The sequence below is a fragment of the Setaria viridis genome, chromosome 3, assembly GCF_005286985.2.
Source record: "Setaria viridis chromosome 3, Setaria_viridis_v4.0, whole genome shotgun sequence".
Classification (NCBI taxonomy): Eukaryota; Viridiplantae; Streptophyta; class Magnoliopsida; order Poales; family Poaceae; genus Setaria; species Setaria viridis.
The window spans coordinates 44,788,459-44,806,631 of record NC_048265.2 but is presented as its reverse complement, the minus strand read 5'-3'; the positions used below and the strand labels follow the sequence as shown (position 1 = coordinate 44,806,631).

Here is an 18,173-nt window from a genome sequence, read left to right as displayed (position 1 = left end):
TGACACGCGCTCCTTTAACCTTAGCAAATGCTAGTTCCAAGAAAGCATCGATCTTCTCAATCCATTCATCGGTCACGAACTTTGACTAGAGCGGCCCGTGTACATCCACTCACGGTCATCCATCCTCTAACATATCAGCGAGTAATATAAAAATCAATTGCATCTACAGGTTCCTATACTGTCTAATAGGTGAAGATAGATCCTAAGCCCACCTGAGGATGTGTAGATGGGGTTAGTTTCCATGCTCTACTCCTATCCGAGATAGAATTTCAGCAGCACCTCCCTGCTGTTCTCCAAATACACGTCCTAGCAGGGAGATTGTGTATCCGGAGAACAACAAGAAGATGCTGCCGAAACTCTGTCTCGGATCGGAGTAGAGCATGAAAACTAACCCCATCTACACAACCTCGGGCTGTCCAAAAAATATGGATAATTCGAAACAGATACGGTTATAGATATACAAAGATCTACATATTTCCAACCATATCTCTTTCGAACGGGAGACGCCTAGGTTACGTGATATACGAACATGATACGGAAAGAGGGGTCTTTTATGCCTCACCTTGCTGTCCTGCAAAGTGATGAGTCGAGGACAGTGCAATAGCCTGTCCTGCAAAAAAAAGAACATAATAGTGTCAATTGTAAATTTCGGCACCACCTCCCCTGCATGGTGAGGTTTCCAAAACCTGCAACAAATAAAATGGCACAATGGCCGACAACCACATACACACCAAACCAACGGCACGATGGCCGACAACCACATACGCATCTTATACCTTGCGTGCCGACAACCACATACGCATCTTATACCTTGCAAAACCACAGCAAGTCAAAGGTGTGGGGCGCCGGGAGGGCAAGGCGGACAGCGGCGGCAGGGCGGGGCAGGGAGCGGCGGCTGTGTAACCTATTAAAACATAAAACAAGCCATGTCACTTGTCTGCTGAAATTAAATCAATCTTGGAAGTGCATATCCAGTACATTAGAGCTCATACAAATGTTCAGACAAGTGTCTAGATATACCAATTGAATCAATTGCTAGTGAAAAATTCTAGAAGAAATTTACTGCATCCTTTGGCTTGGAATTGGGCTTTGGGAGAAAGAAAATGACAAGACCATTACTTGGGTGCGTAGCTACCTTTGGCTTGGAATTGGGCTCCATGCATCGCACCTATAGCCTTTAATGCAGATCGAGATCCTTTCTTTAGATATTGGCTGATCTTCTACTAATACATGTGAGCATAAGGACAATTGGACAAAAATGCATGACCCTACATTCTGTAGTATATATAGTTCATGACAAATCAACTAAAGTTTTTTTTAACACTTAACAGTGCTGCAGCATGTAGTAGGGAATATTTGTCATTAATTAGATGTTAAAACATGAACAGAAATAATACTCGATATAATAAAATAAACAAGCAGAATCATATGTAGCATAGGCTAGAGTTTGGTTTGATATTCATCTATCAAATCATCATCTCCATATCATATCACTTGAGTCTACAACGATTTCAACGAAAACTTTAGTCACTTGAGTCACTTGAATTTGGATACCTGTTGGGGGCGGCGGCGTGGCCGGCCCGGCGCGGGAGGCAGCGGGCGCCAGGCGCACGGGTGCGGCTAGGGGCGATGCGGCAGCGCTGGGGGTGGTGCGGCGGCGTGGGCCGGTGAGGGGCCCGGCGGCGAATGCTGGTGGCGGAGGCCGACGGTGCAGCGCGCGTGTGTGTGCGGCGGCAGTGCGAGTACGAGTGCATGTGTGTGGTTTGTGTGTGTGCGTGTGTGTGGGTGAGGAAGGGTTGCACCGGTGGATATTAGAGGGGTTTGCCGAGTGCCCGCGATCTAGCACTCAGCAAGGTTTGCTGAGTGCTAGATGGCGGGCACTCGACAAACCCCTTTTGTTTTTTTTCCAATTTTCAAAACGGTAGAATACTGTGTGGTAGGGCCGGGAGAGGGACTTTGCCGAGTGTCATATAGGGAACACTCGGCAAACCAAATTCATATTTCATGCATACTTCTTCTTCATCTTTTCCATAACGTGTTCTACTAAATTTGTTCCGATGCACTTTGAAAATACCTTCTCAAATTCACACAACAATGCATATTTCATTTTTCTACGAATATTAATCCATTATTTCATGCATTTATAGCTCAAATCCAATTTATATCCATTAAAATTTTATAATTGCAGTTAATAAATTAAAATTATCAAACGGGTCCGAAAAATTACCAAAATTTGACATAAACCAATCTATGTTGTCTATTGCCTATACACAAAGTTTTGAAGTCAAACCCCAATTCTATCTTCACTTTGACTCCAAATCTTACCGGATCCTTCTCAACGCTACGATTCTTCTTTGGAGATGCTTCGGTTTGTAAGCATCGTACGTGACAAATTGTGCGAAACCTTCTCAATTTTTTACCATAGCCTCCACGTATGATATCATGAGATCTTGATAAATCTCATGATTTTCAAACTTCGTTTGCTTTTTTTAGAATTTAAAAACCATTCGGTCACACGTTCGTGGTCGTGTTTCATGAACAAGATGTTCAAATTTCCTTTCATTTCTGGATAAGGCCTCACACTAGACTCAAGAACATGTATATCATTTTTCCACTCATTTTATTCCATTATTTGAATCACTTGCAGTTCAAATTTGAATTATACAAAAAATTCCTTTAAATGAAACAAATTAATTAAATATAGCAAACAGATCGAGAAATATACGAAATTTTATATACGAAATTTTAACATGGAGTACCACGTACCATATGTGGAGGTTAGGAAAAGTTTTGAGGGCAGAAGAGGGGAAAAAAGTTTTGGCTTTGCCGAGTGCCAACAAAAATACTCGGCAAAATGATGTCTTTGCCGAGTGCCATCACGAAACACTCGGCAAACACTTTCTTTGTCAAGTGTCACTAACGGACACTCGGCAAAGTGCTAACGGCAGGCGCTCAGCTAACGTCCGAGTGCCTGATGTTTGCCGAGTATTTCGTTATTATTTGCTGAGTGTTTACTTTAAGGCACTCGGCAAAGAGGGTTTTTGCCGAGTGTATCGACGGCGGCACTCGGCAAACAGCAGCTTTGCCGAGTGCCCTAAGGAATGCACTCGGCAAACCCTCAGGCACTCGGCATATCTACTGTTTCCGATAGGGATGGTAGCAACACTTAGCTGTGTCATCGTACAAGACTTTACCTGTTTCCATGATCCAGTATCCTCAATTGTATGTAAGAATTATCATAGGAATACTCTGACATGCCATCATACATCTGTAATATATGAATTATAGTAGGAATACTTTGACGCACCACGGGATACAGTAGGCACTCGGCAAAGCCCCAAAAATAGTGTTTGCCGAGTGACCGATGGAATGCACTTGGAAAACCACCAGACACTCGGCATATATACTGTTTCCGGTACGTACGTGTCATCATACATCAATAGGACAGGTATACATATGTTACATTCGAGCAGCAGCTCAATGTAACTTATAGCCAAGGTCTGTACAGAGATATGACAACTGAGAAAGGAAAAGGTCAAATAATCTTAAAGGTCTTCTCCTCATTTTGCTTCATCTCTCCTTTTGAATGTTCCTGAGGTTGGTTCTGAGATTGAGCGATGACCCCAACTTTACAACATTGTAAATGGGAACTCCTCCGCAGGTCCAATAACACAGCCTTCAGTAGGCGCGATGAACATTGCCACAGACGTCCACGCCAGCGCCGAGTTGGTCATCACACGTGCTCTATGCTCTTCAACATCCCATTGGTCACAACCTCAAGTTGCTAGCCAAAGTTGACGATGAAGGCGTGCGGCACAGGCTTAACCTTGATCCAGTCGCCCCCTGTAGACAACCTCAAGACCAGGGACCCGGCCCGGGAGGAGTATGGCAATAAGGTACCTATCACAGTGTGGTGGCAGGCCAAGCGTGATACTTGGGTTTGGGCATGGAGGATAGTGGTTGATGTCAAGAGTCACATAGCCGCCGCGGAGGTCCCCCTCAAAGTAGTCAAGTGGGAGCCCCATGCCCTCACAGAGCAGCCACAGCAGCTCCATTGCCAAGCCTCTCGCCAGCAGTGTGAAATTCTCAACAACCTCCCTAAAACAATAGTCAAAGGTAAGCAAGATTTAAGCTATCATTTACAGTCCTTGTATAGATAATTAACAAGAGGTATGAAATTTACAATTTGAGTTTGAGAAAGGACATGTATAGGTACTGATTTTGAGTACCTCTTTTGTTATTGTCAGTGATAGGATTCCGGGCCTATCTTCATAGTTAGGGAACTTGCATCATTTACACCATTGATCTTTGATTACTTACCGGAGCCTCTGGGGCTTGTCAGGCCAGTCCTTGGTGCTATTACCGACGGGGAAGTCATAGGCAAAGCGGAGGCAGTCCCGCCAGTACCTCTCACCGCCGGTCTCATAGGTGGTGCTGGAGAAAAGCCACATCCTCTGAGAAAAAGTCCACCTTATCCGCCGCCCGCAGCCGCAAGAACTCCTCGCCCACCACCTGCATGTCCATAAACCTATTTAGCTAGGGTGATGCAAATTTGGATTCATATCGATTTAACGGGGAATGATATATGTTAGAGTAAAGTACGTCTTGACATGTTCCCTCTTGCCCAAGCCCGTCACAAGGGAAGCGAAAGCCAAGATTTGCTTTATCAGGTATCAGACGGGAACTGCGAGCAAATAAAATACCTTTCAAAAGTATTAATTCAGTCACATGGATAATAAATGCGTGAATGTGATAGACTAAAACGCATGAATAGATCCCCAAATTTGCTAATTATGCTATATGAGTCCCAAATCTTCAAATCTAAACTTAAACAGCCTACATGGAAATGCTGACTGTGCTATGACATGGACCCGGCATACGGGGCTCATGTGGCAGCTCCATTTTTTTTTTCACCCCGAAAAGCAACAATAACTGAGTTATCTTCTTCCCGAGCAGCTCAGCCAGCCATGGACTCCACGCCATCTATTCTCTTTGCACCGAAGAAAACAACAAGGTCTTCTCTTCGTTCTTCTCCATGAAACCAAGAAGCAAGTTATCAACTCCCATCCTCTGCTCGAGCAGAGCACTACAACCCACCCACGCCCATCGATATCAAGCTGCTCGATGATACCCAGTTACCCACACTCTGCTCGATTATATGCTGGTGTGGCCGGTGAAGCTTTTGGAGTTGAGGCACGCGGCGGAGAGCGAGGAGAGGACCTGCGCCGGCGCGTGCGTCTACAAAGCTGCCAGGAGCTCGCCAGCCCCCTTTGCTCGGAGCTCGCCCCACCACCTGCAGCTTGCGACGCTGACCAAACCAACCAGCCTGGATCCAGAGGTCATGCGGCCTCCTGAAGCTTGCGCCGCCTGGATCCAGCGTCGAGTTTGGAGCTCGTGCCGCAAGATGTGCGGGTGCGGCGCTCGGACGGCAGCCCGATGAGGCGGGCGGCTGCGACGCGAGGCGCGAGACGGAGCAGAAAGCACGGGAGTGGCATCGGCAGGATCTCGAGCTCCACCCTCCACAAGGCGCTCTCCCTCTTCCGTCGGCGTTGAGGCCGCCATGGCTGGATCAGAGAGAGGGTGGAGGACTGGTAGAGGAGGGGGCGGTGGGAGGGGAAGAGACAGAAAGAGTAGAGACGGCCTGGCACGTGGGCTCCACATGTTGGGTCTTGTAATAGCACAATCAGCATGCCACGTGGTGGTTTAAGACTAGATCAGAAAATTTGGGACTCGTATAGCATAATTAGCAAGTTTAGGGATCTATTTGTGTATTTTGCGAGTTTGGGAACCAGGATAACACATTGTTACAAGTTTAGCACCACTTTACTCTGTATGTTATCCTTGGTTCGGAGTTTGTATGACTGGCCTGGAAGAAGCCGAGCTCCTTGCTGGCGACAAGGATGGCACGGCAGACCTCATCACAGATGCAGGACATGTCGATGATGGGTAGGGAGACAACAGCGGAGGTTACCGGCGGGATCTGGTTGGGAGGGAAGATGAAGCAGTCCGGAAGGGCCATGTGGAACGGGGTTGAGTGGATCATGTTCTCCATGGATGAACCAACGGAGGGGATTACGGCATCTGAAGCGCGCAACGCAACAAGAGATTAGAGATTGTGAACGCCGGCATGGCATTTTATTAGCGTGGAGGGGGGGAGATTTGGGCAACAAGAAACTCTCCCTCATGCTTATATTAATCGGAAACAAGCTTGTTTCGTCTAGTGTTAATCAAGTTCGGAGCATTCTTTAGGACAATGCAAGTGTTATGGTCTCAGAAAAGTTTAATGGAGCTATCACCAGATATTTAAAACATTAACTAAAAATCACTGGATATATTTAAAAACACTAGCTATATATGTGTATTTTTTAAGAATATTTGCAGCGCTAGTTAGCTTTAACACTAGCTAAGGGAGTACAGTGGCGCCACAGTGTGCAAAAAAAAAATACTAGCCAGGTCCTTCCAAATTTCTTCATGCTTGACCGTGATCTATGTACTAACAATGTCTTTTAGTCCATCGAATATGATTTGCCCATTATCGAACCATAATAAATGTAAACTTATCTAATGTTCAATAACTCGGAGCATATAAGGTTAGTGCGGTTTCATGAGGATCGAATAATTAATATAAGAACATTTTTAACAACCCCGATAAAGTTTTATACCTAATATATCTTCACACACATTAAGGAAATTTATTGTCAGTGCACAAAATTGTGAACAAAATTTCAATACCCAACGTCCCTAAACGTGCGTGATCATGACATAAACAATTCTTATGGCATTGTCACGGGCATATATTATCTAATCACTAATAGCTTAATAAATCTTCATGTGCTGCAGGTTAAGTCATCCAATTTGCTTGATAAAATTTTTTATTAGATGTACATATCCAAAGTAACTATTCTAATAATAATGTTCTTGTCTTCATTTCGTGCTCCTTCAAACGTTTGACAAATTGTTCGCGTGTATCCATTTAAGCAAACCATGTTTGGACAATCAAGTTAGATAAAATGAGTCTTCATGAGAATTTTCTATATATTGGTAATAAACTCTGGAACTGGGAGCGTGGTCATCCTAAAAATGCATTAGTCTATGGTAAGGTCATCAGTTTCTCTCCGGAAAAAATATTTTATAAAAAAAACTAAATGGTATATCGTGGTCGATATTTATATTATTGGTAAACTCATCTAGTCCCACAGTTCCATCTTATTTGTTGTAAATTGACAATGGCAAGGCTAGAAAGCAGATCAGCAACTAGAAATTGCAATTGAGAAAACCCACATGTCTATTTGCTGGTCGAATTTATATCTACTGAAATTGCTTGAAGTATCTTTGGCGTGGGAGGCATGTCTACTTCAATCAGACCCTCAAGAATTTGGACTACTTGTCCCATCGTTGGTCTTTTGGATTCATCATCTTGAATACACCAACAAGCAACTCGGCAAGCTCTTTCCAACTCTTCTAAATTGATGACACTTTGTGGGCTGTGATCCACCAGACTCTGCACATTACCTTCACGGAGCTTAGTCAGCACTTGCATTGGGAAATAGGTGGCAGTATCACTGGTATATTCATCTCTAAAATTTCTCCTCGCAAATAATATTTCTAACAGAACCATTCCATAGCTGTAAACATCTATTTTGGATGATATAGCCACTCCGGTGATCCATTCAGGAGCAAGATATCCTATAGTTCCTCTTATCGTAGTTAAGACTTGGCTATAATCTCTTGCCACAAATTTTGCCATTCCAAAGTCAGCAATTTTAGGAACAAATGACTCGTCCAGAAGAATATTTTGTGGCTTAATGTCGCAATGTATGATGCAGTCTAGGCATTTCTCATGCAAGTATGCCAACCCTCTAGCAACACCAAGTGCTATTTTGAACCGAGTACTCCAACTCAATGATGGGCCCTTATTCTGAAACAGATGGGCGTCAAGAGAACGATTTGGCATGTACTCATAGACAAGCAATCTTTTACCACCTTCACAGCAGAATCCAATTAACCTGACCAAGTTAATATGTTGGATCATTCCTATTGAGCGCACTTCAGCCCTGAATTCCTTCTCTCCTTGACGAGCACCATCAAGCCTTTTAACCGCGATAACTGTTGAGTCAGGTAAAACACCCTTAAACACAGAACCAAAACTACCACCTCCTAGTTTTTCTGAAAACTTTTTGGTTGCTTTCAGCAAGTACTTGTATCTAAAAGCAACTATTCCACCACCGATGCTCCTTGGACTGACAGCTAAACAGCGCCTTCTCTTTCTCCTGATAGAGAGGGAAACAATGACAAGCAAAGACAAAATAGTCAAAATGGTTGCAGCAGTTACGAACCCAATTACCAGTCCTCTCTTGTCTTGTAAACCGTCCGACTCTTGGCCAGCAATCCGAATGTAAATAGTTCTTCCGCTAGCACTTCCATTATTCCTCCGTGCAATGTTAAGCAATTCAGAATTCCAGACACTGCATCCCTCATAGAAGGAATATGCAAAGCATGAACAGTCACTAAGGCAAGCTAGTGCACATTCATTTTTACTTCCAACTTCTACAAGATTAGCACTATTACGAGGGAACCTGATATCACTCAATGCATAGAACCTATCCTTCTAGCCATTTATGCTTTGGTAGCTGCCACAATTCAAAGGAACGTTTCTTTTGCATCCACCGGTTCGATCTCCCAGCTCCCAGTCCTGAGGTGACATGATGGAGAAACCATCCATACAGTTACAGAACGGGAGCACATCATCTATGCAGATTGTAAATGGCCCACAGACAGCATACACATCGCATTGAGCTGCCGGTTGCACGTTAAAGACCAACCAATTGCTCCAAACCTCGTTCCAAATCATGTGCTTCGCTTGCCCAGAAGTATCAAGCACGTACCTTGTGATCGTTGAATCATCCTTCAACCGATATGTGAAATACTCTTCCTGGTCATTGCTGACAAATTCGACGGTGAAAAGATCGGCAGGGAGCACCTCCGGCATGTTGCTGAAGCGGAAGTAGTGCCCGTTCCATGGCCCTGTTGACCAATACTCTTCAGAATAGTTCCATACAAGGAAGAACCCACGATTGGTGGTGTTAGCCAATGGTCCTGCAGAGTAGACGCCAGGAGATAGATCGAGGGTGTTCCTGTTGGACATGATACGGTGGGTGAGCCCGGTCACCTTGCTCCAGCCGAGCTTGGCGCCGGGGAGGAAGGTGTCCGTCATGTGGCTGAAGCTCTCCCAGAAGACGATGGACGAGTTCGCCGCGTCGGAGAGGGCCAGGTTCCCACTGTTCAGTAGCACGGCAATAGTCTTCTTGGTTGGGGTGTTCACACGGCTTGACCAGAGTATGGATCGGTCACTCCGGTTGAGGATGACAAGGTTGCCGTCCCCGGAGATCATGAGCTCCAACGAGGCGCACCCGGCAAGTGGGCTCTCTCGGTTGGCCACCCATACCGGGGTCAGCTTTGAGACAGCGTTGAACCATATTCCCAGGTACCATCTCGGGGCTGTAGTGTTACCGGTAGTGTCGAAGAATCCCACCGCAAACTTGCCGTTGTCGGAGACGAGCTTGTCGTGGCCGGCGAGTGGGTGGCCGGAGGAGATGGTGTCCCTTGTTGCAGTGCACGTGGAGGTGATGATGATCAGAATGGAGAAGAGTGGAAAGAGAGTGCAAGCGCCCGGAGACATGGCGAAATGACTATGGTTTTCTGCCTTTCTGGAATGTCCACCGCGCCTTTGGTCATCTGGAAGTGGTTACGCGGAAGAAAGGTGCTTAATACAATTTTCCTGATGATGAATCCCGTGGAGTCCCTCATGATTAGTCAATGGGGCAGTTCGAAATGAAGCATAAAGAAGCTCAAGCTCAATATAGTAGCTTTTATATCTGGAGAACAGTTGCATAAGTGCTGTGCCAAATTCATTGGTGTTAATTGTTATTCACTGCAATTTGTGTCAACACTAGTCTATCAACAATTGCTCTTGCATGAGCTAATAATTTTAGGAAATATAAGTATTAAAAGATTATAGATAAATTTGGGTCCACAGTTAATTAAAATTGTTTATATTTGACCTCCCATTTGTTAATATTGTAAGACAATACTCATATAGGCATTTTATTACCTTTTATCATGTTGTGATAGAGTTTAGTTACCAATTATTCTACTTAATTTTTCATTCTTATTCATAGTTTTTTCTCTTTGCATTACATTGCCATGTGTGTTTAACATTTGTTTAGTAAAATATCTTAGCTTGAGCTACGTTTTTTACATTAGTTAAAACCTTATTTTTTGTGTTAACAAAGATAAAAGTGGATAGTTTAGAAGCATATATATAAATAGTACTTTGGGATATTTTTTAAATAACAGAAGTAGGTAATTTAGATGACTTGTTTTATTTTTATAATAATGGTGGAGGTGTGTATTTTATTAACAAATTTATATGAAGATTGGGGGTTGTTTTAAATTTTTTTGTAATGACAGAGGTGGGTAGTTTAGGTAAAGATTTAGGTGCTGCTTTAGATCATCTTCATCATGGCAGAGATAGAGAATTTTCAGAAACATAATAGACGCAATGATTATTAATGTATGATGTTTATTAAAGTCCTAAATTTATTATCAGATGTTTTCTGATTTTTGTGAGATCTTTTATGATTTATGTTTTTTCTAGCATTTTATAAGACACGTGTTTAATTAGCATGTAAAAGTTGGACAGTATTAAGTGTTAAGAGTTTGAATATCACTTTATTCTTAGAATTAGACCTATGCACATTTCAAATAGAATTACTACTTTAGTATGGAATCTTTTGTGAGTGAAAATAGATTTTATCCTACAAAACAGTTTAAGTAACTACAGTTATTAAACGACAAATATGCTATGACCATATTTTGTGGTACTCTTGCTGAGGACTAATTGACCATTAGCCAACAACCAAGCAAACTCGCACATTAGTTTGTGTTCTATTTCAGGGTCCTGGACTGCCGCACCTATCCCTTGCTGATGATGTAAAGTCGATGAACAATTGAGCAGGGTCGATACGATCAAAAATTAAAGCGGAAGTGAATTACCTGCGTGCATGCGCGAAGCAGATATCTCCTGTGCGCGCGTCGATCAGAAAGCAAGGCGACTACCTGTCCTTGGCATGGAAACCGACGCCAAGTAGGCATGAAAATACTGTCCATCGCTCAGATTCTTCAGAGATAGGACTAATATATAAAGAACAATGTTTGTTAGTATGCGAAGTTTTATGCTCAGATTCTTCAGAGAACCAACCAGCAACCAACTAAGATTCTTCAGAGAACCAAACACCCAAGGACACATCGGAGGTCAAATGAGAGCTCTAAGAGGCCAAATGTCCATGGTGCTTGCTTCCCATGGTGCTTTCAAGCCAAGTGGTCCTTGTTATTGTTGGTCTTACAATACACGCATGTCAAGAACAGAATCAAATAGGTATATGCTCAGAAATCTTGGCTCTGTCAGCTTGCTTACAGCCCATATTGCCAGTAACCACATGCATCTGTCAATTCAGCCTTCAGATAATTTTGATCAGGCAGACAAGGAAACGGCTAAACTCCTGCTTGAATAGAGGAAATTCGGGTCCAAATCTCAAGGATTTAGTTCCTAAAAAATCCAGCTTTATTGCAATCCATCTGGTTGCAGTTGCAATGCTAAAGCCTAAGCTTCTCAAGCTCTGGTTGTCGTTGCTCAATTTCACATTGCTTCGTGCTGTACATACACGAAGCATACAACAAATGATAGGATTACATGGCAAGGAATAAGGCACCTCGATCTAACTGAGGCACCGACATCTTACGCACTTACTACATACTAGACACTAGACGCAAAACTGCAGGAGCAGCCAGCTTCAGGAGCTTCACAGCTGAACTCAAACTGGCTCCAAGCAGGGAAGTAGGTCCAGTCATTCCGAAATAGATTATTTCCTTTGTGGTCACAAATTCCCTTCATTGATCCATACATGCTGGGTGACGGAATAAACCGCAGCAGCCTACGCGCCTGCTGCATAGCAGCCTCACTTCTGCAGGTCGATGTTCAGTGTCGAATCAGAGCGTAGCCTTTTTGGTTCCCGCTCTCCCAGATGCAAACCGATGCAGATGTTTGTATCATCAGCTGGATTTTCCAAGTCTGGCAAGTTGTTCAACTCACCATTGCCTTCTTGACCATCACGTGTAGGAGAGATACCACTCAGGTTTGGCCCGTTTGGGATGAACTGATGCTCTTCAACATTCTCGTTGGCTTGGTCCGTCGAGGTGGCAGAGCCATCTCGGGGAATTGGCTGGAAGATGCCAAGAGGCTCATAGATCTTGTCAACTTTATCATTCTCTTGAGGACCAGCAACAGGTGATGATTCTGCGGCAGTTGAATTAGCAGCCGCAGCAGCAGCAGCTAGAGTGATCCTTTGTTCTTCCAGGGCAGCTGTATACAAAAGAACAATGATGATCAGAGGAAATGAATATGATATTACAGACAAGGCTAACATATCTAGTTTTGTTCGAGACTTTCAGCTGATAAAAAACGAACCTTGTAGCCCTTCACTTGTCGTAATCAGATCAAGCTCCAAGAGATCAAGAAGGCGGCCGAGATCAACTCCACTTGTCCAGTTCTCCGGACCCTGGCCACTTTTTAGCTTCAACCTTCCCCGGTTAGCTGTACCACCCCATATAATCCCTATAGGCTGTGGCTTCTCACCATCTTGTCCTGTTAAGATTATGAGGCTTCCACTGTCCCCTTCAAGATCAAATGTTTGTTGGTTCTCCCCAACGACAAGAAAGTCAGTGAAGAAGCATATTCCCTTCTCATCATTGTACTCAAGAGCGTATGCGACAACAGTCCCTGTCGTCAGACCAGAACTTCTTCCAACTTTGACAACTTGTCTCCCGATGAGACTGCCAATTGGGGACTGCAGATCAATTGCCTTTACATCACCTATGACTCCAACTCCTTTAACCGAGGTGCTGACACTATTAATATCAAAGTCGTCAGCAAATGGTATAAATGCACCATCAGCTCGGACAAAAGTTTCTGCAGATGCATTATAAGGTAGAGGATATGTTAGGGAATAAGAATACCAATATGCCCTTAGAAAAAATAAAAAATGAGCAGTGGTGAATGCACTGCAAGATAAGTCTTGCAGAAAGATGCCATGAAGTGCAGAAAGTTGACCAAAGTTGTTATTGACATCTTACCTGGGTTTGTTCCTGCATAGATCCCGTACCAAACATCATCTGTTATAAATGATGTTGCTCTCTCAACAGCACCAAGGTAAACTCCTGGTCCAAGATTAGGAGGCAGCGGATGGAACATCTTCTGATTAGGATAATCCAGATCAACAGCAACATGCCTGTTTGTAAGGAACCCAACTTGCTTATTGCCAGTTCGACTCTTCACAATGGCACCCAAAGTTCCATAGGTCTCAAGACTAGCCACCTGAAGATTAAAACAAAACAACTCTTAGTTGAAGACATCAAATTCATGAATTTTCGTATATCAGTTATCTGCTAGGGACCTTGATGCATAGGAAAACATTGCAGAACTGAAGTAAGCTTGGTCATCATATAATTATAGCAAAGCAGGTCGATGAATAAAATAAATGGTCAAGTGATGAAGCAGTCAAAGCAGATGCAGGGTAAGAGAAACAAAGGAACTTACCTGTGAACCTGATCCTACAATAGGGTCACTACCACGCAATCCATCAACAAGCTCATCATACAGTTGTTCCTTTGGTGTCGGGGCTGGTGCACCATAATAAGAAAATTCAACAACATCAACATCACACCACACACCCCCAGGTCCCTGTTATGGAATTTTACAAAACTGAATATGTGATTTCAGATGGCTTAAATAACTTTCTAAACTACATGATACAAAATCATGTCTACCTCAAGGGCAGCTGGAAGACACTGTGTATTGCTGAGCCACTTCCTGTGAACCTTACGAGCAACAAACACAAGGATGGCAGGTGTGTCAGTCAATGTTCCTTTCCTGATTCTAAAACCTATTGCTGTACCAAGACTAAATCGGCGCAGGATCTTGCTGTGGAATGCTCTTATAATCATTAAATCAAGTAAGGTGGTGGCTTGCTGCCCCCTTGGCAATCGACTAAGATGTCCTGGTAGTACACCCTTCTGTAGATTCCCAAAGTAATTAGCACGGCCTTCAGCTGAGCCGTGCATTAGAGTAGATGTAGGCCAAGAAAAGTATGCTGCGCTGCTTTCAGAGTGCTGACCAGCTGAGGCAATTGGCTGGAGAGGAGATGGGCAACAATTATGATTGCATCCGTTTCTCTCCATATCCAGAGCTGAACCCTCTGACTGCGATGAACCTGCATGCGCCTTCCAAATATCTGAGGGCTGCATTATGCAAGTATCATCTAGTTCCGTAGACTTTTGAAGCCTTCAACGTTGTAATACTGTGGCATGGGAGAGCAGAATCCTGAAGAAAACAAATGGTAGAAAACTCAGTTTTAAAACTGATGCAGGATTAACAAAGAAAAATTGCATAGGTCATAAATAGAAAATGGCTAATCACCAGAAATTGTTGAACAAGTTCTTGTAAGAACAAATAAGTGCTAAATGAAGCAGAGAGAATATAAAACTAATATCACAACACCCTATTGTCAAAAAAAAATAATTACAAAAATATGTTGCGTGCAGCCAGCACTAAAAGTACTGCAATAGGAATGATGTTAAAAGAATAAAGTTCTCTTTCCAGAGAATAAGTGCAAAGTTCTCTACAGATACCATTCCTTCCAGTGGAACAACAACAGCTGGAAGAATGAAATATCAAGAATACCATAGTGGTAAAAGTTTTCCAAAATGAAACGAAAACACATTGCCAGTAAAAGTGTGGAAGGAAAGCAGAGTGGAAATAACAAATGTTCCAAGAGTTCAGTACAAACATGCAGAATATAAATAAAGGATTCACATCGTCTCCTATTTTGCAGATTATTCAATGTGCAACTGCTTGAAGGTAAGATAAGGCATGCAACAAGAACATACCTTTATCCTATATTTTATTAATCAAAAACCCAAATGGAGCTAAGATACCTATAAGATGGGAGGACAAAACAAGTGGGCAGCTGACATGATAGACCAAACTTGAATAAATAAATGGTCTTGGAAAGTTGAAACGAAGGAATGTATTTAGTGATGAAAATTAGGACTAAATGGTACCCTCCAAATTATCTAGAGTTTGGGAAGAGGACCGGAGGAGGTATAGAAGATATCTTGTAGGGCAGAAAGCACATGGTTTATAGTAGGGGAAATGCATGGCCCAGAATGACCAAGGATTGATGCAACAAAAGGGGAAAACTATATAAGTTTTGAATTCTTCCCAGCCCACTAGAGGTACCAAGATGCAAGCTCCCATAAAACAACAAACACATTGGCTATTGCAACCAAACAGTAGATGCGAGATCCTTAACCATCACTTAGTTGTATTTCTAGCACATACCCCTCCATGAGGAATTGTGGATCTCCAACAACGAAAATCACAGGGCAATAGGGCACCTGACCTAGACATAGAACTGTAAAACAATAGGCAGTTGGTGTTCTAGCTATCCTATCCGCAATCAGGAACTAAAGTTAGAGTTAAAATAAAAAATCAGAATATCTTCCATAAAAACCAGGGTTTTTTTTAACGAGTATTCAAGACGGTTAAATTTCAGTATAATAGAACCAGGGCTGTCATAATTTCCAGTATTGTGTCAAACATGAGAAGTTAGAAACCATTCCCCTAAAGCAAACAGGAAACTGGAGCGAAATAACTAACCATTTAATCCACACCTCTAATCCAAATTCCCTACACAGAATGTAACGAATCTACAAGAACAATAGAATTAAAGATGGCCTAAATCCCTCATCAGTTCCTTAAACCCCCAAAATTTTGGGGAAACAAAACTAACTGCACTCGCTCCCCACCTCAATTGCATACCAGTACCAAGTGGGGCGTCAACTAGTGTCGATCTTTCGCTCGAGGAAAACGAACAACCTAGCAGACCATGGATAATGGATAAATGGATTTGGACCTAGCGCACAACCGCGCAGCACGCGAATCCACGACTGGTTGCGAGGGGGGAAGGACAAAAGGTTTGGATCTGATTGGAAACACCAATCCAACTCTCACAACGACTGGGAAGAACCCATCCAAGAAGCTAGGACGAACTGATTACTGACCAGCAGCAGAAGGGGAACCAGCCAAAGCCCGCACGGACAGATCTCCGCCTGCACTCCGCTCCACTCCACTCCACTCGACCGCGAGATGGCGGGCGGAGGATCCAGCAGCGGATAGGTCCAAGAAAAGGGGGGCCTCCCTCCCGGCCGCCTCGTGCTCCTAGCCTCCAACCTCCTCGTACACCTTTCGAGCCGGCGCCGTGCGCGTGCGCTGAGCACAGGCTACCAGACCACGCGTCCGCCCGACGGCCCGCCGGCCGGTCGCCTCTCCCCCCTAGCTCTGGGCTCGCTTCTACACCCGGTCGGCGGGGGCGCTAACTGGGTCTGGGGCCGGGGCGGGGCGGCGCCTGGCAGCGGAGCGCCATGGCCGGCGGCCGGAGGAGCCGCGGGAGGGGAGCGGGGGCGAGTGGTTGGTGTGGAGCGGAGGGAGACCACCAGTCCACCGGCCAGTAGGAGTGCAGAGCGGCCTTGTCGTCTTGTCCCTGTCCTCTAGAGTCTAGAGAGAGAAAGCGAGGATGGAGAAGAGAGAGAGTGGGGGGAGGGAGGAGCCGAGGAGGGTGAGGAATTTCTTGGATTTTGTTTTTTTTCCTCCTCTTTTTGGTTTCCGCTTCCGTCCTTTGTTGGTTTTTTTTCCTTGAGATATTTTCAGGTGTTTAAAAATAGAGATGACCTAGTGGTTGGAATTTGATTTAGGAGTAGATTTGAAAAGAGTAAAGTGGGTGGCGGATCCTTATCTCGCTGTGTCACTTAGGTTCCTGTATTGCCAAAATGCGAAACTGGCTCCTAAACTTGGGCTCGGCTAAACTTTTGAAATGCAGCTTCATCTCACTAATAGAACATGATAAGATTAAAATTTTTATGCTTTCAAGCAAACCATTACTTTCGTTGGCACATTTCCAGACTTGTTTTATTGCCCCGTCAGTTTCTCCCAATATTCAATCAGTATTTATCTTATAAGCACCTAATTTTTAGTTTAGTAAGTGAAACGAGTTATTTAAATTTGAATAATCTTCCAAGAATAACATAGTATGCATGTAATGCGCAACATATTACCTTCAAAGTAAAAGATCAACAATCTTTCTGGGTTCACCATATCAGTAATCTCCGCACATACATTGAGCTAAAATCCACTTTATTTGACTATAATTAAAGTATATCAATGTAAAATTAAGTTTTTATCAATTTAATTGAGATGATAATTCTTTTAGAGAGTGTATATGGACCTAGATGCCACCCGAAGCCAAGTTTAGAGGGTTAGGTTTGTATTATGAGACTACAGGGACCTAAATGACACCTGAGCCCAAGTTTAGGGAGCCAGATATGCATTTTGAGAGTACGAGGACCTAAGTGACATGACGAGATAAGTTTAAGGACCGGACATGCACTTTACTCATTTGAAAACATATATCAAGTTATTATACCATGACGTGACCTCTACCACTCCTCTCCCCATCACCCTTATGATACTATGGTGCGTAAATGAACATTTCTTTGTCGAGCATTTACCATAACATCCCGCACCAACACTAACGATCCTCTAACGCTTTGCAACCGGTGGTGTCCCCACACCCACACGACGACCACCAATCAGTCGACCTATCACCACAACCATCTCTTTAAGCCTCACTTTGAGTTGTAGATGGAGCCTTCCAGTACAAATCCAATAGCCGCAAATTCAAGTGTAAATGTTACATTAGTCCTCATTTGTCAAAGAAGGGACGCGGGAAGAAACTAAGGGGGTGTTTGAATCCCCGAGTTAAACTTTAACTCCTATCACATCGAATGTTTAGATACTAATTAGGAGTATTAAACATAGACTATTTACAAAGCTGTGGCGGAACCACCTCGGATTAGCTTGGTTAAGCAAGGTTAAGCCGCCTAACATGCGACCCCACTGCCTAAACCGAGTTAACACGAAGTGCCGTCGGATTTCGTCCGATTTAACCACTTAAAACAGGATCGAGTTCAGCAGACCCACACGGAGGTGAGCGGTTACA

The 18,173-nt window shown here is 43.6% G+C and overlaps 2 protein-coding genes and 1 pseudogene across 2 annotated transcripts; all 3 read right to left on the bottom strand.

Moving 5' to 3' along the window:
- Positions 1–3,311: 3,311 nt before the first annotated feature.
- On the bottom strand, positions 3,312–6,201 carry LOC117848142 (2'-deoxymugineic-acid 2'-dioxygenase-like; annotated as a pseudogene).
- An 812-nt stretch (positions 6,202–7,013) lies between these two features.
- On the bottom strand, positions 7,014–11,398 carry LOC117848140 (G-type lectin S-receptor-like serine/threonine-protein kinase At2g19130). Its single transcript, XM_072292884.1, has one exon. The coding sequence runs from the start codon at positions 9,677–9,679 to the stop codon at positions 8,609–8,611; it is 1,071 nt and encodes a 356-aa protein (XP_072148985.1). The 5' UTR covers positions 9,680–11,398; the 3' UTR covers positions 7,014–8,608.
- A 148-nt stretch (positions 11,399–11,546) lies between these two features.
- On the bottom strand, positions 11,547–16,689 carry LOC117848139 (protein NARROW LEAF 1). The gene is made up of 6 exons (XM_034729469.2): positions 16,180–16,689; positions 13,885–14,437; positions 13,655–13,798; positions 13,192–13,432; positions 12,527–13,027; positions 11,547–12,421 (listed from the first exon to the last, which is right to left on the bottom strand). Exons 2-6 carry the CDS (start codon positions 14,359–14,361, stop codon positions 12,018–12,020), a joined length of 1,767 nt encoding a protein of 588 aa, XP_034585360.1. The 5' UTR covers positions 14,362–14,437; positions 16,180–16,689; the 3' UTR covers positions 11,547–12,017.
- Positions 16,690–18,173: the final 1,484 nt, after the last annotated feature.

Bases quoted from the DNA above. Each gene is read 5' to 3' on its own strand.
- LOC117848140 (XM_072292884.1), bottom strand. From the start codon at position 9,679: ATGTCTCCGGGCGCTTGCACTCTCTTTCCACTCTTCTCCATTCTGATC.
- LOC117848139 (XM_034729469.2), bottom strand. From the start codon at position 14,361: ATGCAGCCCTCAGATATTTGGAAGGCGCATGCAGGTTCATCGCAGTCA. The intron at 13,433-13,654 runs GTAAGTTCCTTT...TTTAATCTTCAG, and splicing joins TTGTAGGATCAGGTTCACAG to GTGGCTAGTCTTGAGACCTA. The intron at 13,028-13,191 runs GTAAGATGTCAA...ATGCATCTGCAG, and splicing joins CTATGCAGGAACAAACCCAG to AAACTTTTGTCCGAGCTGAT.